Source organism: Thamnophis sirtalis, unplaced genomic scaffold, assembly GCF_051295495.1.
Source record: "Thamnophis sirtalis isolate CommonGarterSnake01/CBP01778 unplaced genomic scaffold, rThaSir2_p1.2 scaffold_3, whole genome shotgun sequence".
Classification (NCBI taxonomy): domain Eukaryota; kingdom Metazoa; phylum Chordata; class Lepidosauria; order Squamata; family Natricidae; genus Thamnophis; species Thamnophis sirtalis.
The window spans coordinates 144,367,662-144,394,774 of NW_028261383.1; the positions used below are offsets into that span (position 1 = coordinate 144,367,662).

A 27,113-nucleotide genomic window follows, 5' to 3' on the forward strand; every position below is an offset into this window, starting at 1 on the left:
TTCTGAACTTCCAAGTAGCCTGTTGGGGCTGTTTTTTGCCTTTCACAGCCTCCGGAGGCTTTCCGGCTTCTGTTTCCAGCTTCCGGTGGGCCTCTGGGGAGCCCGGGGGAGGCCTTTTTCACCCTCCCCATCCTTCAGGAAAGCCTGTGGAGTGTGGGGAGGGATCGTGCATGTTTGCATTGGGGGGTTGCATGCACTTGCGCAGGTGGGCAGGGAGGATTGAATTGGTGTGGCCATGCAGGTGATAGCGCAGGTAATAGTGCGTGCACACAATTTTGGCACGCCATAAGAAAAAGGTTTGCCATTACTGCCTTAGATGGAACCTCATCAAAAATATCACTTGAAGCCAAAATCACCAGAGGCTGTCATACTTGGGTCATGTCATGAGAGCTGACTCACTTGAAAAGTCAATGATGCTGGGAGTGATCAGTGAAAAAAAGGAGAAGGGGCCACCCTTCTGGCTGGGCTCTATAACAAATGACACCAGGATGACCATGGTGGAACTCATACCAGTATGAGACAGAAAGGCACGGAGAATGATGATCCATACAGCGGCTGAGGGTCGGACACAACTGAATGCCTGACTATGATGATGACATTACATACCTGTGAACCAAGATGATAAAAGCTAGACTACTCTTTGAAATTTAAAGAGATCAGGTAATTATTGATGGGAAAGGAAACTATTCTGCTTGACAAAGACAATACAGGTAGACCTTGACTTATAACAGTTCACTTAGTTTAAAGTTACAATACACTGAAAAAATGACTGAGGACCAGTTTTCACACTTACGCCCGTTGTAGCAACCTCATAGTCACATGATCAAAATTTAGACACTTGGCAACTGACTGGTTTTTGTGATGGTTGCAGTGTCCTGGGGGTTATGGGAGCCCATTTTGTGACCTTCCGACAAGCAAAGTCAATATAATACAATACAATAGTAGAGTTGGAAGGGACCTTGGAGGTCTTCTAGTCCAACCCCCTGCCTAGGAAGGAAACCCTATGCCGTAGGGAAGTCAGATTCATTTAACAACTGTTTGATTAATTTAACAACTGCAGCGATTCATTTAATAACTGAGGTGAATTGAGTATTTACAGGACCACCTGCTCCATTCTGAATCTGCACAGCCTACCAGATACTCCAACCTAAATTGTTTCTCTCTTCTAATGTACTGGTTGGTTGATTGATCAGTTGACAGGACCATCCCCCACACCTTAGCAACTCTGGGTGGCTACAGCATATAAGAATATAATAAAAATATATTTTAAAAATATATGGGGGCAAGCTACAAGGTAGAATGCCTGTCTACAAGAAATAAAAATACAACCTCACCACCCCAAACGAGGTGACCTGCCCCATTGCCAGGAATTCATCAACAATTCAAGACTTCCCCCCCCCAAAAGGGGATAGGACTGTACCAATCTAATCTTGAGGGTTGTGGTATTCTGCAACACAAAAAGCACACTTTGTGGTTCCTGCAAGTCAACACTCTTTAACCCGGGGGACCTGCAACATGCCTCTTCTGCTGGATCAAATAGGAAGCAACAATTGGGGAGAGGTGATCTCACAAACAGCCTAGCTGTGTGCCAAGAAAGGCTTTATAAGTGACAATGAGCACCTTGAATTTCTTGCAGACCCATCCTGGTCACGGAGCAGAAATGTTCAACTTTCCACCTCTCAGAAAAATCAGACTGATGACTTTTGCAAGAAGATTAGAAACTGAGCTCTTCTAGACAGCATTCCAGGTGGTTCTTCCACACATGGTCTTTTATTCTTGTTTTGTTCTTTTCTCATGCTGGTAATCCTCGACTTACCACAACAATTGAGAGGAAAGGAGAGGAAGAAAGGGAGGGGCAGTAAGAGTAGGAGAGAGGGTAAGAAGAGGGGAGACGTAGGGGAGAGGAAGGGGAAGAAAAAAAGAGAAAGGAGAAAAGAAAGTAGAGAAGAAGAAAGGATAGGAGAAAAGGAGAGGGAAGAAGAAGTAGGGTTGTTGTAAAATAAGATGGATGTACAGGATGGCAGGAAAGCAATCTTGATTATATTATTAAATCTTTAGCGAAAGAATGGAGTTATAAATGTTAAAGGATAACACAGAATAGCAATAATATTTATGAGAATGTATATTTGTGGATGTTTGTATGAGAACAAAAATAAAAAAAACTTTTTAAAAAGAAAATTCCATTGCTGAGCCAGTTATTGTGAATTTTCCCCTCTTTTTACGACCTTTCTTGCCACAGTTGTTCAGTGAATCACTGCAATTGTTAAGTTAGTAGCACGGTCGTTCCGTGAATCTGGCTTCCCCATTGACTTTGTCAGAAGTTCACAAAAGGGGATGACATGACCTGCAGCCATCATACATACATACATGCTAATTGCCAACTAACATACATACATGCTAATTGCTAAACTTGTCTGAGTTTTGATCATGTGACCATGGGGATGCTGCAGCAATCACGTGCGAAAAATGGTCATGTCACTTTTTGCAGTGCTATTGTAACTTTGAACAGTCACTAAACAAATGGTTGTAAGCAGGGGTGAAATCAACTTACCTTCCCTACTGGTTCACAATTGTGAGCGCACACGCCACTTCCACCCATGTGCAGGATCTTCCGTGCATGTGCAAAAATGGGATGTGATGATGTCTCCTGCCACCACCGCTACCAGTTCGCCCGAACAGGATAGAACCGGCTGAATTGCACCACTGTTGTAAGTCAAGGGTTACTGCATCTGTATCTTGTTTCTGGGATGCTATTGAAATTGGCTAGGTTTTAGGTTTCAATTTTAATTTTATAAAAATGTTTACAGTGTATGTTTTACAGATACAAGTAATTGAGTTCAGAATTACAGCCATAAGTCAATGGAGTCATAATTTGCCAGGCGAACATCAGTCTTGCAAGTCTTAAAAGTATTCCTCCCTTCCCTTTCTTTTATTCCCTTGAAAACTAGGGAGGATCCGTTCTTTCACCATCCCTCCTCTTTTGGATTCAAATTTCATTTATTGGACTGTTGTCTAGTCTGTGGCTGTTCTTACTGTCTCTCAAGATCTCTCTCACGTACCTATTAGAGGAGATTACCACATGTCTTCTCTTTTCTTCAGAATTACAGGCTGAACACCAAGGGGTCAGCGGTGAAATTCGGCAGGTTGTGACAGGTTCTGGAGAACCGGCAGCGTAAATTTTGAGTAGTTCAGAGGGCAAATATCACCTTTGGCTGGCCCCAGAGCAATGTTCCCTCTAAGCTGCGTGGCTGCGTGGCCACGCATGTAACAAGAAAACACCGCGCAGAGGTTTCAAACTTCCACGCAGTGTTTTTTAATGTCTTAAAATATGACTGAAAATATTCCCCCTCCCTCCCTTCTCACTCTGCACCGAACTCTCTCCTTCATCTGGTTATTGGTGAAATCAAGGAAGACTGTCCAGAGACCGATGACGCTGCAGAAGGGAGAATTTCCATTGGTCCTCTGGGGTTTAGTCAGTTCCTGGGAAAACAGGATTCGCTGGTTGTAGCCTGCGTTTCTCTGCACATCCGGGGTTTCTCAGGCATTGCGTCATCTGAAGTCCCGTTCTGGGCTCGGCAGTCTTTCTGCGATCCTTTCCCTTTGCAGAGAGAGGGAAGCAGCGTGGAGTTGGACTGCCTAAGCCAAAGGGGTCCACGGGATCTTGAGACTTGATTTTTGAGCAGTACCAATCCATTCCACTCTTTCCTTTCCCTTTCTGTCCTTCTATCTTCCTTTTCTTTTTCCTTTTCTTTTTCCTTTCTTTTCTCTTTTCCTTTCTCCTTTCCTTCTTTTCCATTTCCTTTCCTTTTTCCTTTCCTTCTTTTCCATTTCCTTTTCTTTTTCCTTTCCTTTCTCTTTTCCTCTCTCTTTCCCTTTTTCCTTTTCTTTTTCCTGTCTATCTTTTCCATTTCCTTTCCTTTCTCCTTTCCTTTCTCCTTTCCTTTCTCCTTTCCTTTCTCCTTTCCTTTCTCCTTTCCTTTCTCCTTTCCTTTCTCCTTTCCTTTCTCCTTTCCTTTCTCCTTTCCTTTCTCCTTTCCTTTCTCCTTTCCTTTCTCTTTAACTTTCCTTTCCTTATTTCCTTTTCCTTTCTTTTTTCTTTTCCTTTCCCTTCCCTTTCCCTCCCTTCTTCATCCTTTCCTTCTTTCCCATTTCCTTTCCTTATTTTCCATTTCCTTTCCTTTTTCCTTTCCTTTCTTTTCCCATTTCCTTTCCTTTCTCCTTGCCTTCTTTTCCTTTTTCCTTTCCTTTCTCTTTTCCTTTCCTTTTCTTCTTTCCCATTTCCTTTTCTTTCCATCCCCCTTCCTTCCCTTCCTTCCTTCCTGGGGGTCTGAGGGAGAGGGAGGGGACCCTTTTCCTCTTTGCCCCCCTCCCCAACATCTGCTCTGATGGCAATTATGGCTAAAAAAATTCAGGTGCTCAGGCATGAAAATGTGCCGCTCAAACACTAAACTTCTACGCACACACTGAAAAAGAATTAGAGGGAACATTGCCCCAGAGTGGGGTGGAAATGGAGATTTAGCAATATCCTTCCCCCAGAATTAGGGAGGGAATGGGGATTTTGCAGTATCCTTTCTCTGGAATTGGGAAGGAATGGAGATTTTGCAGTGTCCTTCCACTGGAATGGGGGGAGGAATGGAGATTTTGCAGTGTCCTTCCACTGGAATGGGGGGAGGAATGGAGATTTTGCAGTATCCTTCCCCTAGAATGGGGGAGAAATGGAGATTTCACAATATCCTTCCCCCAGGAGTGGGGAGGAAATGGGGATTTTGCAGTATCCTTCCCCTGCCATGCCCACCAAGCCACGCCCAAAGAACTGTTAGTAAAAAAAATGAATTTCACCACTGAAAGGGGCACATTAAATAACTCAAGGGACCATATAAGACAGCAAGGGGAATTTAAAATCATGAGATGCCACTTGAGCTCAAGGTGATGGGTGTTGTAGTCTAGCATATGTAAAAAGCACCAGGTTGGGGAAAGCTACCAGATGGTATAATTAGGTAAAGCAATTTAGTGTGTAAACATGGAAATTAGCAGTGTTGTCTAACAGACTTTTCTTAAGTATATTAATAATGTTGCAAACATATGCACATTATTGTTTGCATATGAAACTCAGCAGGAGAATAAATGTGAAAGAATAATCAGTTTCAAAGTGGCATATGGATTGTGCTTGGAACAGTTTATCTTCTTCTATAGTTTCATCTAGTCATTAGGATTGAAACCCATGACTCCAAATCCTCCAAATAATCCTCTGGATTGATGTAAAAACTTGAAGCACTGCAACTTACGGTAAAAGCATAACTCTAGACTTGCTGAATTGAAATCAACAATTTTCCAGCATCCTCCCTACCATATACACACCCAAAGAGTTTGAGAAACATTTTGAAGCATTTGGGGACAGAATTACAATGCATAAGTATTGTTTAGGAGGTATCCAAAGACATTTTTTAAAAGACTCCTTTAAGCTACTTATGGAATGATGAAATGACAAGGAATAATAAGCTAGAAAGTGTTGTGATTCACAGCTGTTCTAGTAGTCTACCAATGCTTAGCAATTGCATTTTCTCTTTAAAATGAGATCAGGCAAATCAGATCTCCTTCATGGATTGTTTCCTTGAAGTGGTGAAGGACCTTGCACATCCCAATGACACCAAGTTGTCCCAGAGGTTTCATCCATGTTATACAGGTCATAGATGAGTGATAAGATTAAATAAGATTCAGTAGAAAGTGGCAGTTTATTTCCTAAAACCAAATGTTTCCATGGCAAAATACTGCCCAAAATGTTGACAAGGATAAGTGAGAATGTAACCAATAAGGCACTGAGGAACTGTACAAAACAAGTAATTCTTCACATATGGTTGAAGAAAGGAATATCCAGCTGTTGTATGAAAGTTATTGATATGTGGAATTGTCGTATGCAAAGGCAAACCTGGTGTCATCAGAGCAGAAATTTCAAGATTTAACATTGATGTTCTAGAAATTAAAGAATTCTAACAGGCAGGATTAGGTCAATTTGCATCAAAGGAACATCAGATCTTCTACCTAAGTCAGAAAATCAAAGAAGAAATGGCATACTTCCTATTACTAACAAGAGTGACAAAGAGGGTGCATGGGTATCAAATGATAGACTCCATTTGAATCCAAGGCAAGGTGAATCACTATTACAATGATTCAAGCCCGTGCTTGAAATAATCCGAAGTTGAACTATACTGATGCTTTCTTGGAATATATTGTCAACACAATAATAAAAACGACACACAAACTGTTGGCAATTGAATGCTGAAACCAAAAGGAAAGTAGCATTTGAAATGACAGAAAAACGGCCGTGATGTTTGAAACAAAGCAGGAGACACAGTAATAGGAAGAAAATTCAGTGTAGCAAATACATTCTTCTAAGACAAAGCATATTCTTTGCAAAAAGCAAAAGAAAGTGAAATATCTGTTTGCTGATATGTTAAAAGCAAAAGACAAGTGATGGTAGAAAATTGCCCAACTTAATGCCGAGTTCCAAACAAGAGCACGAAGAGAGGAGTTACATTTAAATCATTTAAAACACCTTGGAGTGCAAAAGATCTTAATTCAGGAAGATCACAAAAAACAAGGAAAACTACTGTATGCAAATATGGGCACAATAAAAAAAAGAGGATGCAGAGCTCTCCTGGAAGAAAAATAATAATATAAAGACGGCATAATTATGCAGAAAAACTGCAAAAATATCTCAAAATTAATGATATATACAGTATGAGGGTTTAATCATTGAACTAGAGCCAGACAATCTGGAAAATGGCGTTAAATCAGCCATAAGCAATATTGCTAAGGACAAACCTGCAGTAATTGATGAAATAGCAACAAAACCATGAGATGCTGCAGTTAAAGCACCACATACAATTTGTAAACAAGTATGGGAAAAACAGCAGTAGTTAAGGACTTGAAAATATCAATGTATGTTCCAATACTAAAAAAAAAAGATAATAAAATTACTGGACAATTGCACTTAGCAATAGCAATAGCAGTAGACTTATATACCGCTTCATAGGCCTTTCAGGCCTCTCTAAGCGGTTTACAGAGAGTCAGCATATTGCCCCCAACAATCTGGGTCCTCATTTTACCCACCTCGGAAGGATGGAAGGCTGAGTCAACCCTGAGCCGGTGAGATTTGAACCGCTGACCTGCTGATCTAGCAGTAGCCTGCAGTGCTGCATTTAACCACTGCGCCACCTTGGCTCTTATCTCTCATGTGAATTGTCAAAATTTTCCAGTCTTCAAAAGTAACATGGAACAGGATCTGCTATATTTCAAGATGGATTCAGAAAAATAGATTAGAATAGAATAGAATAGAACCCATTGACCAAGGAATCTAATCAGAGGTGGGTTTCTGCCAGTTTGCCCTGGATCAGGCGAACCGGTAGTGGTGGCAGAGGGAGGCTCTGCCCACTCACCTGGATGCAGGCGTCACGCAAGTGCGCACAAGTGAGCCAGTAGTAAAATAAATTGAAACCTACCACTGAATCTAATGTTTCTATTGAAAATCTTGAGGGAGCAGATGTGCCAACGTCATGGAAAGTTCCTCAGGAAACACCCAAAGTCCCCGAGATGACACCCAATGTCCTTGGAGGATCTGCAAGGGTGGTGGATGGATATTTCTGTATTTCTTCATCTGATCTAGAGTGTGCCAGGTTGTCTGGGTTGAGTGTGCCAGGGCTTCTGGGTGGAGAAGTGGACAATGTAGCAAAGATATAAAAATGAGTGTCGAAGTGTGTTCAGGGTTCTTCCTTGCTAAGGCTTATCGAGGTAAATAACTGGACTCCGTCTTTCTTTATACCAAGCCACACCTGAAACTGGCAAAACAAACCTGACAGCACAATGGATTCAGACAGTCCTCAGGTTACAAGAGCAATTGGGACCAGAACTTCTGCATAGATCATAACAAATTATGAATAGCCCTTACAGCATTGATACCTATCATCAGCCTGTTATATGTGTGTGATGATCAGGGAGTAACTGTTAGTAGGCTGACTGGAGAATGAGATGGCTGGATGGAGTCACTGAAGCAGTAGGCATGAGCTTAACATCCAGAGGATGTTGGAGGACAAGAAGACCTGGAGGAACTTTGTCCATGGGGTCGCAATGGGTCGGACATGACTTCGCAACTAACAACAACAACTGTTAGAAAGCGACAGGGTGCCAATAAATGATTCAAAATTGAGTAAGAAGGATTGCGAGGTTGTGCACTGTTGTATGCTGTGAAATCTGGACCCCCAGAAAGAGGGAACAGTGAACTATGGAGAGAGTTGAACTGTAATGCTGGAGTAAATGTTGAGACTGCAAGAAAAATTCAGTACCAAATGAAGTAAAAAGAGGCCGCATGCTGGGAGCATTAATAATGTAGCTTAGACATTTTCAACACATAATGAGCAGACAAGAGTCATTGGAAGCCCCCCTGATGCTTGGGGAAACAAAGCAATTGAAAAAGAAATCAACAAAAGGCCAGATGGGCAGATACTGTCACCGATGGCACAAGATGATAAATATCCAAAGGAGCAGTTATGGGCTGAGAATTTTGGCCAGATAATGCCACTGGGTTATGAATAGTTGGCAACAAGTGAAGAGCAACAAAGCTCCAGCTCATTAACTCTTGAAAGCGCCAAACAAAACTGCAAGTATGTACAGCATTCAGAGATCTGTTCTACTCCTCTGTTTGATTAGGGGCCATTTAGTTTCTCCTATCCAAAGTTAATTAATTTTTATAACTATTATTTAATTTTTTTATTCATGCAACAATGTCACCCCATTTCAAGTTTGTGCTAGAATTCAATATCTGGAATCCTCTACTCAGAAAGAATGTTAGACCTTATCTCTCAGGGCCCATTTGGGGACAGAGATTACACGCTCCAGTTAGCTTTATCATCTATTCTAAGGTTAAGCAATCTGTTGCTTTCCTTTTTTTAAAAAAAAAATTCCTTTTGGGCCAGTTCTCACAGTCCCTGGCTTCTGGTTAAACTGGCTTAAACTGATGGGAATAAGACAGAGATGGTATTCAGCCAGTTCTGACAGGTTCTGGAGAACCGGTAGTGGAAATTTTGGGTAGTTCGGAGAACCGCAAATAGGCTGGCCCCACCCCCGCTGCCTCCCAGCTGATCTTCTTTTGTTGCCCTGAACAGGAGAACGGAGCTGGAAAGCAGGTTAGTGGGGTGGGGAGGGAATGGGAATTTTGCAGCATCCTTTCCCTGCCAAGCTCACAAAGCCATACTACATCCACAAAGCCACGCCCACAGAACCAGTAGTAAAAAAAATTGAATCCCACCACTGGATAAGAGTTCAAAAGACAGAGAAGTCATCAAGCTAACTGGCAGTTTGAAAGGAATTGATAATGATTATATGATTTTATAGAAAGCTAGTTTGGTGCAGTGTTTAAGGCAGCAGGTTAGAAATCCGGAGACCATGAATTCTAGTCCTATCTTACACACAAAGTCTGTTGGTTGGGTGACCTTGACCAGTCACTTGCTCTCAACCCAAGGAAGGAAACAATAGCAAACCACTTCCGGGGGGAAAAAACTTGCTAACAAAACTTGTACAAGCAGTCTCCAGGAATTGGAGATAATTGAATCAATGAAAAAAATGACTTTAGAGATAAAAGCCTTTTACTCCGACAACATGCGAAGGAAAACGGAGTTGGACATTTCTGACTTTTATTGAATTGCAGGGATATGAGACAAACAGTAGATAGGGAAGAAAAGAATTTTTGTCCTTATGTAGGGACATGATTCACCTCCCTTTAAAATCTCCAAATAATGTAGTCATGGTGTACCTAATATCACAACCTTCCAATACAGGTTTGGCTCTAAACCTAAAATAGGTTGTACACCCATATTATAAAATCTACACCAAGGATACTCTGTTCAAGAAAATGGAATAAAAAAGAGGTCTGTTAGTGTAATTCCATATTTATAGCCACACTGATCTTGTAAAATCATATTGTAGAAAGTTAGCATCCACCCCTCTCCAAGAAGAATGAAATATTTTGGGAAATATTAAACAAGACAGAATATTATATTTCCCTAAAGGAGAAACATGCTTTTGGAAAGCTGCCCCCAACTTACTTAATAGCCCCAGCAGAACTGGGCCAACCTATCTACAAGACAAAAAAACCTTCAGCTCCAGAGTGATAGGATTAAGACATGACCTCCTCAGGACATAATAGAATTAGCCCTCTACCATCTTGCAGCAGAGCTCACGACATGGCACAACAAGCCCCTTCATTTCATCACCAGCAAGCTTCAACCAAGTCTGGGACAGCCTGCAAAGTTAGCAGTGATCCCTACAACAACCAATAGAATACATTTCTTGCACAGGAACAGGAAGCTCAAGGGCAAGGCCGAAGAGAGAGTATAAATAACCCTCATTCTCCACTACATGTGGTCAGCTGCCCAGGACCTCAAACCATGTGGTCCTGTCCCTCAATAAACCATCTTTTCAATCAGCCTCCATGTTTCCAGTGTCTTTCTCCCCACTTGGAACTGAACCAGATGGATATTTCTTCCACAATTTGCTACATGTTGGCAGTTGTATCTGCTATATTGTATTACCATTCATCTATTTAATCACTCCACTCTTCAATTTAATTGGACACCACCCTCTGAAATATGAACACATTGAAATGATACTGAAACAGCAATATTGAAATTACCCAGATAAGAAGCACCCTATATTCTGTACAAAACTTGACATATTATAGGTAGTCTAATGCCATGTAACCATTTTGGACACTGCAAACCCTGTAATCCATGCTGAGGGTGGGAGGGCTTATAGGAACTAAAACCCAAACATAAAGTTCTGAATATTACTAATATTTATAATTATTAAAGAGTTAAGAATATATGAAAAGTAAGGCACAGAAGTGGCTAAGATTTCCAAATCAGACTCCAAATGTACCTACTGAATGTTGTCCATGGGAGTTGTAATCTAGCACATCTGTGGTTGGAGATGGTTGAGCTAAACATCACCAACCAACATGGAAGTATTTAAAGGTACGCAAAGCTTTTGTAGAAGAGCAGAGCGTAAAGCTTCATGAAAGATTATCTAACTGAATACTGCAGTTAATCATTTCTTTAAAATATTACAGTCAGCCTTCTGGTCTCTTTTACTTGTTCCACTTCTATGCACCATGGTTTGATTCATTTGCTATGGTTACATGACATGTTCACCCGTGGCTTTTTTTTTTAGTCTGTGGTTTCCACACAAAAGAGAGAGAGAAAGAAGAGATGAAATGTATATGTGTATACCCTAATTTTAACTTGTTTTTTATTTAAAACAGTTTATCTAAGTTGCATTCAATAGATTTTTTTTTGGTTCTGCCCGATGCGCTGAACTAAAACTGAACTGAGTTTACACAGTATGTTGTGTAGTTGCATAATATGTAAACTGTATAATTTAGGGCGTGAAGACAAATACTGTAATGTGCTTTTTTTCATTTACAAGTAGTCCTTGATATACAACCACAATTGGGTTCAGAACTGGGGTGGGCTTCAAAAATTTCAGCAATGGGTTCTCTCCCCGGTTGCTGGGTGGGCCTGGCCATGGTGGCCATGGCCTAGTCAGCCTCCTGCACCACAGCGGGGGGAGTGGACGTTTTTGCCATCCCCAGGCTCCGGAGGCTTTCCTTGAGCCTCTGAGAGGGTGAAAAGATCCTCTCCAGGCTCCAGAGGCCTTCCAGGAGGCCCTGTTTTCCCCCTCCCCAAGCCTCCATACAAACCCTGCACTTACCTCGCATCCAAAATGGGCAGCATGGCGACTCCTGGGAAGGAATGGGGAGGGGTGGGCGGGGCCAGCCAGGGGTGGGATTTGGAGGTTCTCCGAACTGGCCATAACGTTAGCTACAGATTCTCCCGAACCTGGGCGAACCCATAGCAGTCCAACCCTGGTCCAACATTTTCATTGCTAAGCAGGCAGTTGTCAAGTGAATCGTGCATCATTATACTACTTTTTTTTTTGCCATGATTGTTAAATGAATCAACAATTAAGGGAATCATAAGATTGATAAGCAGAAGCAGCTTTCCCCACTGATTTTGCTTCTCAGAAGCTGGCTGCGAACGGATGACAATCACGTAACCCCGGGATGCTGTAAATACATGCCTGTTGCCAAGCACTTGAATTTTTGATCATGTCACGGTGGGGATGCTACAATGATTGAACATGCGAGGAGTGATTGTGAGTCGCTTTTTTCAGTGCCATGGTAATTTCAAACGATCACTACACACAATGGTGAGATTCAGCCAGTTCGCACCCCTTTGAGAGAACCGGTTGTTAATTTTCTGAGCAGTTTGGTGAACTGGTTGTTGGAAGAAATCATGAGGGCAGAGAACCAGTTGTTCAATTATTTGAATCCCACCACACGACTGGTTGCAAATCAAGGACTGCCTACATTTGCCTTTATTGTATTGAGAAATTGAAAACAACGGGCTACCAGTTTCCATGTGAGAGGTCAAGGAATCTAGATATAATATTTCAGGTGTTCTAACAAAAATAATAAATGCTTGTCACTGTACCAAAAGACTAGAAGATAACCACGCCCATAGCAGGATTCCAGAGAATTTTCCTCATTGGACTAAAACCAGTAGGTCAGCGAGCTGAGGAATTCTGGGAGTTGAAGTCCCAGAATTTCTTATCTGAGTTTTACCCCATTTTACAACATTTCTTGCCACAGTTGTTAAGCGAATCAGTGAAGGTGTTAAGTTAGTAACCCCGGTTGCTAAGTGAATCGGGCTTCCCCATTGACTTTCCTTGTCAGAAGGCCGAAAAGGGGATCACATGATCCCCAGAATAGTGCAACCATCATAAATATGAACCAGTTGCCAAGCATCTGAACTTTGATGACCACGTGACCTTGGGGATGCTGCAGAGGATGTAACTGTGAAAAATAGTCCCAAGTCATTTTATTCAGTATTGTTGTACCTTTGAGTGGTCATTAAATGAACTGTTGTAAGCACTGTTCCCTCTAAGGTGCGCGGCTGCATGGCCGCGCACGTGGCTAGAAACCCCCGCGCAGCAGTTTCTAACTGCCACGCAGAGATTTCTAACTGCTGCGTAGAGATTTCTACCAAAGCAAACGTGGGGAAGTCTAGAACTAGAACTAGGCTAGAACTGGCCACCCGCAAAGGACCTCCCCAGACTTGTTTTGATGAGCCGCCCGTGGCAGTGGTGCCTCTCCCTCCACGCGGAGCACCTGAGCTGACCCCCGCGTTAACCCTCCCCCTTCCTCCTCTGCCGTGCTTTTGAGGCCGCGGAAGCTAGTAGGAAAGCGGCGGAGGTGGAGGCGGCGGCAGGGGTAACCCAGAGCCCAGGTAAGGTGCTCCGAGCGGAGGGGGAGGCACCACCGCCGCTGCCATGGGCGGGGGCACCAGCGGGAGCTTTGCCGGTGAAGGAGAAGAAGCAAGAGGACTGGCGGCTTTGAAATGCAACCCCCTGGTCCCGCCGGCCACGGATTTGATTCAGCGTAAGCAGGGGCCGAACACATGCTGCGTCGACTTTGCGCAGTGAGGCAGAGTAATTCAACCCCCCCAAAGAACCTCTGTGTGTGTGTGTGTGTGTGTGTGTGTGTGTGTGTGTGAGAGAGAGAGAGAGAGAGAGAGAGAGAGAGAGAGAATTGGATCAAAATTGGTGGCCAAAGGAGTGGAGGGAGGGAGGGAGGGAGGGAGGGAGGGAGGGAGGGAGGGAAGGAAGGAAGGAAGGAAGGAAGGAAGCCCTGCCCCCTGTGAAAAAAACTGAAGATGGAGCAGTGAATGAATAAACCATAAAAGCAACAAACAGTTAATGCGTAAGTAAGCTGAGGAGCAAGTTCTCAACTAAGGAAGCAATATAAGAAAGAAATATAAAAAGCTCTATATGCCAAAACACTTATTTTAGTCTTCATTTAATTACTTGTATTGTAGTCTGATGTAACATCTTTTTAAAGTTAACGTTAGTTAGAAAAGATAGGGTACAAAACTTAAATAATAATAAAAAAAATTATTAGGTGCTCAGGCATGAAACTGTGCAGCTCAAGCACTATACTTTTCCGCTCACACTGAAAAAAAATTAGAGGGAACATTGGTTGTAAGTTGAGGCCTACCTGTAACTGATCATGGGGAAGGATGCATTTTTATTATTCCACTCTCTGGAATTATCTTTCTACTAGGCAAGAAAGCATATGTTGGATCTTGTTCTGTTAGAATGTGCCTCACATATTAAATGCTATAATAAATAAAAGAAACTTCCTGTGAGATGGAAACAGGATTATTTGTTTCTATTGCAGTGCTGGTAATTGTGGAGCCTGTTTCCAATTTGTGTTACCGACAAAAAAAAACCCAATCTGTTAAAAAAAACAACGCACAATTTTCTCACCCCTTCAATCATGCAGACATTACCCTATTGCAAATATTAGCTTTCTTGCCTCGAAATTGATACAATCTTTAATCCGCTTTAAATTACAAAAACACAGATCGCCTGATCGTGAGTCAGCAAGGCAGCATCACGAATGCATTTAACACAGCTAGAAAGGAGGAAAGATTCCCCACCACCACCACCAACCAGCCTGCTTATTATTACGGTGAAGTGTGCTGTGTAAAGCTGATGAAGCAGCTCAGAACAATATGCCTTCCCTAGCACAGCTGAAGTGTTAATTGTACAGCAAGCTATCCATTTTGGTGTAGATCGTCTACATAACACGATTCCCAGAGCTTCATGACAATAGAGGGGATAAAAGAAGCCATGCGCAATTGTTGGAACAAATGTTCTGAATGTCTCTTAGGCACAACAACACAGCCATGAAACCCAACACTGTTAGGAAGCAGAGCAGCTTGTAAAATGCGCAGGCAACTATGCAACTTATTTATTTCATGCTCTGTCTTCAAAAGAATATGGCCTTCCAAGACCAGGAAAGCTCTTCTATGCCAATAGGTAACAATAGGCTCTTCTATGCCAATAGGTATGGTAGATGCTTGGAAACATACATGTACACACTCTCATAAACACCCAGGGGTGGGTTCCTGCCAGTTCTAACCTATAGAAGAGGTTCCACAAATGTACAGTGCCGTTTAGAACCAGCTCCCTCCCTCCGCCCATCCGCCCATCATCAAGATGAAGAGCGAGAGGAGGAATTCTGGGAGTTGAAGTCCACAAGTCTTAAAGCTGTCAAGTTTAAATACCCCTGGGGTTTTTTTCCCTAAAGGGTTAGGAGTGCAAGGGTCTTGTAACTTGACAGCTTTAAGACTTGCACACTTCAATGCCAGAGTTCCTGAGCCAACATTTTGGTTGCTAAGCAAGAGCGTTGTTAAGTGAGTTTCACCACATTTTACAAGTTGGCCACTCCCACCCTGTCACATGACTGCCAAACCACTCCCACCCGGTCGCATGGCTGGCAAGCCACTCCTACAAAGCAGGGCACACCTACAGAAGAGGTTCTAAAAAAATTTGAAACCCACCACTGTACACACCCCACACCCATATATCCTAAAACTCAGATTGCAGATATATACATGACCACAGTTGAGCCCACAATTCCCATTGCTACGCAAGATAATTAAGTGATTTTATCCCATTTTGAATTATGAAATATGAATTATGACAATTCAGCCCAAAATTCCCGTTGCTAAGCAAGACAGTTAAGTGATTTTACCCCATTTTACAACCTTTCTTGCCACCATTGTTAAAACAAATCACTGCAGTTGTTACTTTAGTAACATCATTGTTAAGTGAATCTGGCTTCAGAATTTTGATCACATGATTATAGGGATGCTATTGTAAGTGTAAAAAATGGTCCTGTCACTTGAGAGAGTGGGGGGGGGGGAGGAGAGAATTATTTCCATAGAAGGATAAGATTATTACAAATTGCTGCATTTACCATGGTTGATATATTTACAAATTGTTGGAAGAATACAAAGTGGTCTCAAGAAAGAAAGAGGGAATTTCAGGAACTAGTAGAATATATATGTAAATTGGAACTGAAATATGTCACAGAGATGGAAAAATAAAAAATTGTATGATAAAGTGAATGAAAAACTTCAAATAAACAATCAGAGTTGAACAATGGAAAGTGCTATGAGAAAAAAGAATCAACAAATTTACTCAAAGTTATAACTTAAGGGGAAAATACATAAAATGTTTTACAGACTGCATGCGGTATAACTCCAGTAATAATGTCTAAGATAAACAAATCATGCAACAATAACTTTTGGGTATGGAAATGGAATATGTCATTGTATGTGATAGTTATGTTACCAAAAAGAACTCTTAAAAGTACAGTACTGGAAAAACAATATCAAAATATCAAAATATTCAAAAAAATAATAAAAACAAAACTTGAATTGAAATCACTGATATTTTTATAAGATATACTTCCAGAAGACATAAGGGGAAAATATCACAATTAACCTTGGTACATATTATCAAAAGTTAACACCCACCCCTCTCCTAGGAAAATGAGATATTTTAGGAAATATTAAAAAGGGCAGAATATGTGCCCTAAAAGGGAGGAAGAAACTCACACACACACACCATCTCGTCAATGGCTATTAAAGCCTGGGCCAGTCTATTCTACATAACAAAGATCTACCTCCTTCAAGCAGAGCCATAATAGGAATTGCTCAAAGCCCTTATATTACATCATCACCCAGCAGGAATCAACCAAGCCTGGGACTCAAAAGAACAACTTATAACGTTACTCCTGCATGACCCCATGGGAGTCTGACAATCAATCAGAATACAAGCTCAAATTCAAAAGCCCAGAGAGGGCATAAAACCCAGGCACTCTCAGCATCTTTTCCCTTTTTTGGCAGGACCTCAAACTATGTGATCCTTTCCGCCATTAAACCATCTTTCCTAAACAGACACTATATTTCCAGCATCTTTCTCCCCACTTAGAACTGAATCCAGATGGACATTTCTTCCAACAATATTTTATGACATCCAGTTTAGGATGAGAGCCAGCCAAACTGAAACTTTGAACTTTTTGGCTGTTGCAGAAGGAAATCTGGAAGGATCTCTTCTGCACAACTTGTGTAGCAGTCCATTCCTCGACCTTCACCGCACTTTCCAGAGCGCCTGACTGGCCCAAGATCAGCAGTTGACTTTGTGCTTAACATGGGACTAAAACTCCCAGTCTCGTTTCCAACCTGATGTCTTAACCACTATTACAAATTGACTCTCACTGCTCCACTGCAAACCAAGTGCAACATACACAACAGATCCTCCTTCCCTTCCCCTCATCCTCCCAGTGCTGTAGCTGCTCCTCCACATTTGAGTTCATACACAGCATATCTGGTCAATCCATCTGTCCTTCCTTTATCTTTCCAGAGACTTCTCTTCTCTGACCTCTGCTTAGCCCTGCACTGCCATAAATGTGTCTGTCTGTCTGTCTGTCTGTCTGTCTGTCTATGTGTTTTATACAGCCACCTATTTTTTGCAACTCTTTTTGCATCTTCCCTATGGTCTCTCACCCTAAACACCCCTATCTTCACAAGAATCAAAATCACGTGAAGTATTAGTACTGCTTTATAAAGCCTTAGTAAGACCACACCTGGAATACTGCATCCAGTTTTGGTCACCACATTAGAAAAGAGAAGTTGGGACTTTGGAAAAAGTGCAAAGAAGAGCAATTAAGACGATTAAAGGCCAGGAGACTAAAACATATGAAGAAGAGCTGCATGATTCGGGTTTGGCTAGTCTAGAGACAAGAAGAACTAGAGGGGACATGATAGCAGTATTCCAATATTTGAGAGGCTGCCACAAACAGGAAGGGGTCAACTTATTTTCCAAAGGACCAGAGGGGAGGGCAAGAAACAATGGATGGGAACTAATCAAGGAGAGAAACAACCGGGAATTAAGGAGGAACTATTAACAGTGAGGACAATTAACCAATGGAACAGTTGGCCTTCAGAAGTTGTGGGTGCTTCATCACTGAAGGTTTTAAAGAAGAGACTGGACAGTCACTTGTCTGAAATGGTATCGGTCCCTCCCAGATGTATTCTAATTCTATCTTCCATGCATGGCTGATGCATCCAGAGAACATTTTGCTCATTCTTATTAAGGACCCCCAGTTGCTTCTTCACATTACTGAGGGATTTAAACTTGCATCAGAAACAAAAAGGCCAACAAGTGCTTGAATTGAATACTTGCCTAGCAGTATTCTTATGTAAATCAGTTTTTAATTCTACAAAAGTTTAAAAACAGATCCATCAGAACAGCATTGGTCCAATAAAATGGTATTAGGAAGAGTGAAGTTACCCTAATTTCTGAACTGAGATTATCCCATAAAGAAGATTCTTTGTGAATAAAAGTAGCTGTTAAAACCTTAGCCTCCAGATTTATCAAGGGACTATGCAGATTGCAGAGTAGGAACCTTGCTCAGCTTGTGAGTAATTAGGAGATTTGCTTCATTAAAACTGAAAGGGAGGATTGTATTTGAAGAAGCTTCACTATATATCTAATAAAACAGGAGAGAGAAAGCCAATATATTTTGGTATTGTTTCAAGTGAAAAACCATCAAGGCTGGCCAGTAGCTTTGTTTGATTTAAAGAGTTTAATTCTACTGACAATTTGTTAAAGGGAAATAATCAAATAAGATTAGTGACTTGAGTAGGTGATACTAGGAATTTCTTAATTTTTGTTTAGAGTTGCTGTTCACTTTAGAATAGAATAGAGCGGGAAGGGACCTTGGAGGTCTTCTAGTCCAACCCCCTGCTCAAGCAGGAGAATCTATACTATTTCAGATAAGCGATTGTCTAGTCTTTTCTTAAAAGCATCTAGTGATGGAGCGCCCACGACTTCTGTAGGCAAGCTGTTCCACTGGTTAATTGTCCTCACTTTAGGAAGTTATTCCTTGATCCCAGGTTGCTTCTCTCTTTGATTAGTTTCCAACCATTGCTTCTTGTCCTGCCCTTTGGGGCTTTGGAGAATAATTTGAACCCCACTTCTTTGTGGCAGCCCCTCAAATATTGGGATACTGTGATCATGTCACCCCTAGTTCTTCTTTCCTTTAGACTAGCCAAACCCAGGCCCTGCAGCCGTTCTTCATATGTTTTAGATAGTTGTGAAATAGAGGAAGATATATTCCCCTTCAGAGTGTAAGTATGCCTGATGTGTTTTAGACGAACATGCTGGCAACAGGAGAAATTGTATCAGTTCATCCATTAGCCTGTTGAGAGTATCAAAGAAAAAAAAGCTGAAGTCTAAATAGTTCAATATTTTCTAACAATGTTATAGCTAGGATGTGCATAGGGATTGTTGCCTATGGTTTCATGCATCTACTGGTAGTCCTCTGCTTACAACCATTCATTTATGACCATTCAAAGATACAACAGCACTGAAAAAAGTGACTCTCCTTACACTTACGACCATTGTACAACCCAGGGACGTGGAGTCAGGGGAGGCAGGGCCTCACCACTGTCATCATGAAAAGAAAAAAAAATGTAAAAGGAAAAAGGCGGAGGTAGTTGCTGCCAGAGTCACAGTGGATGACTCTGCTTAGTGCTTAACTGTTTAAAAAAGCCTCTAAAAAGTGCCCTCTGCAGGAGGAGGCAAGAGAACCACGTGCCTCCTTTAGTCTATCTTTATGATCACTTGAGCAGAGTTAAGCAAGGGTTAAAAGGTGAAAAATTCCTTATGTAGATGAGGCACGTGGTTCTCTCGCCTCCTCCTGCAGAGGGCACTTTTTAAAGAGGCTTTTTAAAAATATTTAAGCAGAGTCATCCATTGGAGGCTCTGGCAGCAGCTAATCCAGCCTTACTTCAGCAGCTCTTGCCTTTTGCTTTTTATATTTTTTTACATTTTCATCATGGCAGACAAGAGCAGAGTTCAAATCCTCTGTGAAACAGCTGGAAAAGGTATGTGGGTTGGAGGGGGGAGGAATTCAAAATGATTGTAATTTGTAAGTAAGTTTTTATTGTAAGTAATTTGTGTGTGTGTGTGTGTGTGTATGTGTGTTTGTTTCTTTACTTCACTCAAACAAACTCTCAATTTGAGAGTTTGTTTGAGAAGAGAGGAAAGGGGGAAAGGCAGGGAGGGCAGCTTGTTTGAGAAGAGAGGGGCAGCCCGCCAGCAGAGGCGGGTCTTTTACCTGCCTCTGCTGGAGGGCTGGCACTTTCTTTCTTTTGCCAGGCCCCTCGCACCCGCGTTCGCCACGCCAGGGGAGAAATGAGACTCTGTTGTCCCACGGAGCCCGCCGCCGCTTGAGCGGGGGGGAGGAGGAGGAGGACGAGGAGGAGGAGGAGGAGGAGGAGGAGGAGGAGGAGGAGGAGGAGAGCGGTGAGGCCTTGTGCCGGCTGGCCTGATGCGGAGTAGATCGGGCGGGGAGTGGGTGGGCTTCGGGGCTTCGCTGGGGCTTTCGGAAGGCTGCGCCGGGGCTTTGGGAGGGCTTTCGGAAAGCCCCCCAAAGCCCCGGCATGGCTTTCCAAAAGCCCCACCATGCCGCTTGGAAGACTGATCACCAAGAGTGAGAAGGAGGATCGTGGTGCCTTGCTTGTCTTACATAGCGAGGTTATAAAAGAGGTTTGTGTGCTGGAAGACCGACAAGGACTTGTGGGCAGGGAGAGCACACATCTTTCCCATCCGAGCCCCGCAGACATCAACAACCCCCGGCCGGGCTCTGAGGAGCTGAGCGGGATCCCCCTGGGGAGACTCTTTGCCCATGGTGCACCTTGATGCAGAGGGGAGCGGCAAGGCAAGAAGGCAAGGGCGCTCCCCAGCAGTCAAAGCGGGCAGGTGGCACAGAGGGGGCACTCCAGAGCATCACCCCTACCTGGCTGGCTGGCTGCCTCCCGCTCCCGCCGCCTGTCACTTCCCCTGCTTTGCGCCCCCTCCCCGCGATCCAGCTCCGGGTCAGCGCCATCCCTGCCCAACGGGGCTCCGCGATCGCAGCCAGGCAGGCAAGCAGCAGCGGCTGGGCAGATGGAGCACAATGCTTGAGCCACCCGACGGACGGACAGACGGGTGAGCCAACTCTGGAGTCTTCCTCTTCTTCTTCCCCCCTCCTCTTCCTCCAGCTCCGTGGCCTCCTCTGCATTCCCACATCCCCTCTCGCGACCCATGCAGGGGCTCTCCGGGCTGCCCCCAACCCTGCTCCGTTCCTTCCCTGGGCCTGCAGGGTTTCCCCGCAAAGATTCCAGGGAAAGCTTTCTTGAAAGCGGGCAAAAGCCGCCCTGCCGCCCCGGCGCTAGAGGCAAAAGCCGCCCTGCCTCTATGTCGGACATAGCGCCGGAGCGGCAGGGCGGCTTTTGCCCGCTTGCCTCACCAGCCATAAACCTCACCACACCTCACTGGTACAACCTCACAAACATTTGGGCACTTGGCAACCGGGACATGGATTTACAAAAGTTACAGAGTCCTGGAATTCATCCACATTGCCATTTGTGATTTTCCCAGTTGGCTTCTGGCAAGCAAAGTCAATGAAGGAAGTCAGATTCACTCAATGACCACATGATGCACTTAACACCTGTGTTAATTTGCTTAATAACCATAGCAAAAATAATAATAATTGAGTGCAACTCATTTAACAACCCCCTTGCTTAACAACAGAAATTCTGGTCCCTAAGTGTGGTCATAAGTTGAAGACTACTTGTATGCTTTCTTTATAGCTGTCTTTGTTAATTTTTCTAATAACTGTTTATATTGCCAGGTTTTGGCTGGCATATAATAAATATATAATAAACCAATAAGGTTACTGGCCCTCAATGTTGTTTTGCTTCAATGTGGTATAAATAGTCTTGGTTTTTTTAAAAAAAAGATATTTAAATAAAATAAATCTGTGGATCATTCTTATTAAAAAGTGATCTATGCATAAATGGCAAAACATTCTTATCTCAGAATGAATAAGTTCAATAAAACGCATATTGCTCTACATTACTCTCTAATGCCTGTTCCTTTCATTTTGGTCTATGGATCCCCCCCCCCCCCCGAAAACAGTAAAAGAGATATATATATATTTTTGAGCTAATTTCCAAATTTCCATTCTATTGGAAACATTTTGCAAACAGGGTTTAAAAAGAAAATAAACAACAAATACAATAGCAGGTTCGTAAAACAAAAAACAAAAAAAATAATGATAAGAACATTACTTGTCAAAACTGTAATTCTGCATTTCTATATTTATATAATGTTTGATAAGCATGATCTTCAGGACCAGATTATACAAGAACCAGCATCATATTGCAAAACTAATAAAAGCCATAATGCAGTTTATGATGAAGCAAGAAAGGTAAAATCAGAACTCTCAAAACATTCTCAAGGAACTCAATCAATACCCTGTCCACAAAATATGTATGGTATGAGAGGAAAACTGCAAATAAAACATGAATTTAAAAAAGAAACATTCTCAAGGAAACATCACAATATAAGAGACGCTATGACCTCTTTGGGGAACTAATGGCAATGTTTTTTATTATTTTTAAAGAATGGTCAAAGCAGTTTCACTGTATCTAATAATTCAGTTCAACTATGATCAGTGGTAGTATTCTGCCGGTTCACCCCAGTTCAAACGAACTGGTAGTGACGTCGGCGGGAAGCTCCTCCCACCCACCCACCCTTCATCACGGATGGTCTGCGCATTTGCAGAAGCGCTCTGCACACTCCAGACGTGGGTTCCTACCGGTTTGGCCGAGTAGGTAGTAACTCGTCTGCCTATGCACCTGAATTGGTTCTATTGTCGGCAGCGCCATCTTTATTTTTGTTTCTGCGCATGCGCAGAACAATCTCCATTTCAGAAATGTAACCCCCCCCCTTTTATTACGTTCTGTGCGTGCAAATTTAGGTGTAAATGTGCATGCGCCGAACTGGCAGTAAAGCCGATAGCAACCCACCACTGGCACAGGCGCTCCCAGTTGCAAACCGGTAGCGAAGATTAGAGGATTTCATGCCTGACTAGGATATAAACTACGATCCACAATAAAGTTTCAAATTTGCTTCACCATCTGATGATTGTAACTGGAGGCTTCATTCTTTCAAGCTACCTGCTACAGAAGTAATCCCTCTAGTGATGGGTTTGGTGTTATGACTCCAGGTCTCACCGCTTTACTCTTTTTCTTTGTAGTATATTCATTGCATGTTCTTATAAAGCATTGGGTCTTAATGAAGCTGCTACTCCAGAATCAGATCCTTGAACTAAGCCCATCTTACATCCTCTGCACACGCACATCAAGAGACATCTTCAGTTAAACCAATACTGAAACAGCACATAAGCACTCCTTCTGAATCTGCTGTACTCTCTAAGGCTGATTTCTCGGAAGTGAACAGAATTCTAATGTCAGTGAGCAAACAGAGATAATGTCAATGAGACCTTTGTCCACAGATATTGATATATTAGAGAAAAACACCTAACAAAATGAGTGAAGGGCTGCTGAGATTAGGCAAGAGAAAAAGTAGGTGAGGAGGGGACCAACTGACTTTCCTTCTTTCCTTCCTCCCCTCCCCTCCCTTCCCCTAATCTGCAAAATTGCTTCCTGATTCTTATTCATCAAAAGCATCATTTTGGGGGTGGGGGGAGGATTTTGATTCAAGCACTCTTCACAAGATTTTTCACCAGCATTTAAGAAAAGGGTTTCCTTCTATCATTATTAGAATACAACTGCCTGCACTATTATTTTGAAGCATAGTTTTGTTTTGAGAGCTCTTTTGTTTCTAAATAAGAAGCCATCAAAAACATCAGAAGCCCCAAGGTGCACAAGCTCTTGGTGGCATAAAGAACGATAAAAGACCAAAAATGTTATTATTTATCAGAAAGACAAAGCTGTGGAATCAGGAGTCCTTTGAGTTAAGATTAGGACTATCAAACCTGCATTGCAAACTTCAAGGTAACTAACTGCTAGATAGCTGCAAGCAAGTAGTGGTTTCTATATCTTTTGGCATCATCTAATTATTATCCAGATTTTTGCTGCTCTGATTTGATACCCTACGAAAAATCCATCAGGCAATGAGACTCCAGCAAAATGCCCATTATCTTACTAATTTTATCTTTCTATATAAGCAGTATTAAAATAGAATCCTCTGGCAGATATGTTACTAATCATCCAGAATTTTGACATTTACTATTAGTAGGACTCTGTAGCAGAAGAAATTTGTGTGGAAACCAGATCAAGACTGTTAACAGGGGCTAAAAATAAAACTACTCAAAGAAAACCTGAAGGAATTTGCCAGTAGTACCTCTGCTCAGTAACTCTTGAGAATGAATGACGTACCAACTCACTGGAGGAAAGGAAATGTCCCTAACTTTGAAAAGAGAGGAAAAAGGGACATGAGGAAATCCAGATTAGTTAGAATGATAAGAATAACTATGAAGATTCAAGACTAGATCATACAGAGATCTAGTCTAATGGTAAAGGCACCAGGCTACACAGCGGGAGACTGTAAGTTCTAGCTCTGAAAGCCAGCGGTGTGACTTTGAGCCAGTCACTCTCTCTCTCGGCCCAAACCACCTCACAGGATTGTTGTTGTGAGGAAAACAGGATGTGTTGGGTTATGTTCACTCACTACCTTGAGTTATTTGTAAAAATAATAAAGGCAGGATACCATTAAACAAATACACAAATAAATTAATAATTCTTGAAAAGAACACCTTGAAAAGAAATCAGTAGGGATTTGTCAGACTAGTTCTATTTCAAATTTTATGATTTCATAGATTGAAAGAATGTTATGAGCATAATATCGCTTGATTTCAGCAAAGCATTTGATAAAATGCTATTGCATTGTGATGACATAAGCGATCAAAAGCTACCTTGAAAACAATACTTAAAAGTGTTCCATCAATAATTCTTCATCAAGTAGAGTACCGCGAAGTTTGATTCTGGCACTCTTAACATTTTCATTAATAGATTTGAAGAGGGGAAGAGAATTATCTAATTTGCAAATAACACAGAAATGGATGGAAGATAACATTCTATGGAAGACCAAAACAATATTCCAAAGGTTGCTAGCGGGTTAGAGAAATTGACTGAAAATAAAAGAATGAACCCTAATAGAGAGAAATGTAAAGCTCTTCTCTTAAGAAGTCACATGCACAGGGTAGGGTGGGAGGTAATAATTTGATAATTGTACACGTGAAAATGATCTTGGAACTTATCACAAGCCGAATGTGAGTCAGCACCATGACGTGGCTGCTAAAACAACAACAAACTTAGGCTGCATCAGTCCAGGTAATAAAATAATGATTTCATATTATTCCACACTGGTCAACCCCATTTCAAGTACTATGTCCACCTCCAAACACCAAGTTTTAAGAAAAGATATGAGAATAGGTACAGAAAAGGGTAATAAAGACTGAGGAGAGGCTGAGTAAGGGGATATGACAGGAGTTTGCTAATGCCTGAAGGGATGATATAAATCTGATCTTTATCATCCCAGGGAGCAGGACCCAGAATAAGTGTCTTGTTACAGGGAAACAGATTTTGGCTGAATGATGGGGGGAAACTGAACAGCAACAGCAGCTTAACTGGGAACAAATACCCAAGAGGTGAGCTTCATTCTATGGATGTGTTCAAGCAGAGACTACTCAGATTTAAATTTGGATTCTTGCACTGAGCATGGAGCTAATGACCTAAATCGCCTCCATGATTCTCTTGACATTTAGAAAATTAAGACTGGGGTGTCAGGAATACTGCAACTGTTGGGAGCCGGGGGGGGGGTAATTCCTGAAACACCATCCAGTCTATTCCACAGAGCTGTATGCAAGGTCTTCCAACCCAGATGGCCCTGGGGACACATCTCCTTCTTGCAGTGTTTTGGGCTTCAGGCACAGGGGCCCAGCATGGTAGGGAGCTTGCCACTAGTTATTTTCTCCTGTAGATTTCTGCTTCATGAGTGTCCATTACATGGGGTAGACCACTGCAGTGATTCAATATTTGTGGGGGGTCTGTGTGGCGGTCCCAGGGTGACTATCCCACTCCCCAAGCAATACAGTGCTTATAGTCGAAAGGGGGATTGGTGAAAGTTAAAAGTCCACATCCCTCCCCTCAAAATGGACAGGCACGGACATGAAGGGCGGGAAAGCTCTCTGCACATGCTCAGAAATTTGCACACCGTTTCACATCATTCAGAGCTAAGCCCTAGCTTGAAGAACAGAGGTCTAGCGTCAGATCTGTCCAATCCAATGCTGGAGGGCTGAGGGGATAGCGAGGGGGGGGAGAAGAAAGGAAAGGGGGGCCCTTACAAAACGGGCCTCTGGGTAATAATGGGGATCGCTCAAGGTAGCCCAAATCATGGCTCTTCCCTAAGGAAGAGCAGATCTTAAGGAATCCGGCGTCCTCAGCAGGCGGTCGGGAAGGGCCCCTGGCCTTTCGGCGGGTCCCCCATTTCTCTCCCCACCTGGCGGCCGTGTGTCCCGCCCAAGCCACTCCTTCCTTACCTCATCCCCCTGGCCGAACTGCAGCCCGAGGGCCACGAAGTGTTCCACCCGGATGAAGCCGTCAGCGTCTTCGTCACACACATCAAAGACCTCCTTGAGTTTCCGCAGTAGCTGCAGGAGACGCGGGGGCTCTTCGGGGCCGCCGGGCTCCATCGCGCCCTTGGGGGATTAGCTGGGAGCCGCGGGCGAGAGGCTCTGCCGCTCCATCGTAGCAGCCATGATCGCGGGCGGGCGTACGACCCGATGGGTCCTATACTCGCTGCTCTCGCCGATGCCTTCAGCCAGAACAGGCAGCGGATGACATCAGCAAAGGGAGGAGAAAGACGCGGAGGATGGGTTGGGGAGGTGGCGGCGGTGCGGGAGAAGGGAACAATGAGGGAGGCAGGGAGAGGGAAGGCAAGAGGTCAGGCGATGGATGGGAGCGGCGGAAGGATGCACATCAAAGGGAAGATGCCCCCAGAATTCCGAAAGAGAATGGCCGGGGAGTGGGAGGTGGCGGTACCAAGAGCACACAAAGCTTCCCATCTCCTCGCTCGCTGACCCTCTGTCTGTATCCTCACAACCCACCCCTGAATTCAGCCAGAAAACAGACACTGCATGACTGACGATCCAGATTACAGCTTCAAACCTGGGGTACATAAGGAAATGGGAGGAAAAGCACATTTAAGGTCACAGTCAATGGATATATTCATTTAGATTTTTTTCCCTGCTCCCCCCCCCCATATACAACGCAACGCAGTGAACATACCGATGC

General features: G+C 42.9%; 1 protein-coding gene across 1 annotated transcript in view; it reads right to left on the reverse strand.

Annotated features, from left to right (window-relative positions):
- RAB11FIP4 (RAB11 family interacting protein 4) overlaps positions 1-26,512 on the reverse strand; it is a 216,796-nt gene extending 190,284 nt beyond the window's left edge. Inside the window, exon 1 of the mRNA XM_087710324.1 lies at positions 26,360-26,512. Coding sequence (XP_087566450.1) covers positions 26,360-26,512 — 153 coding nt within the window. The remainder of the gene's footprint in view (positions 1-26,359) is intronic.
- Between the last annotated feature and the right edge of the window lie 601 nt (positions 26,513-27,113).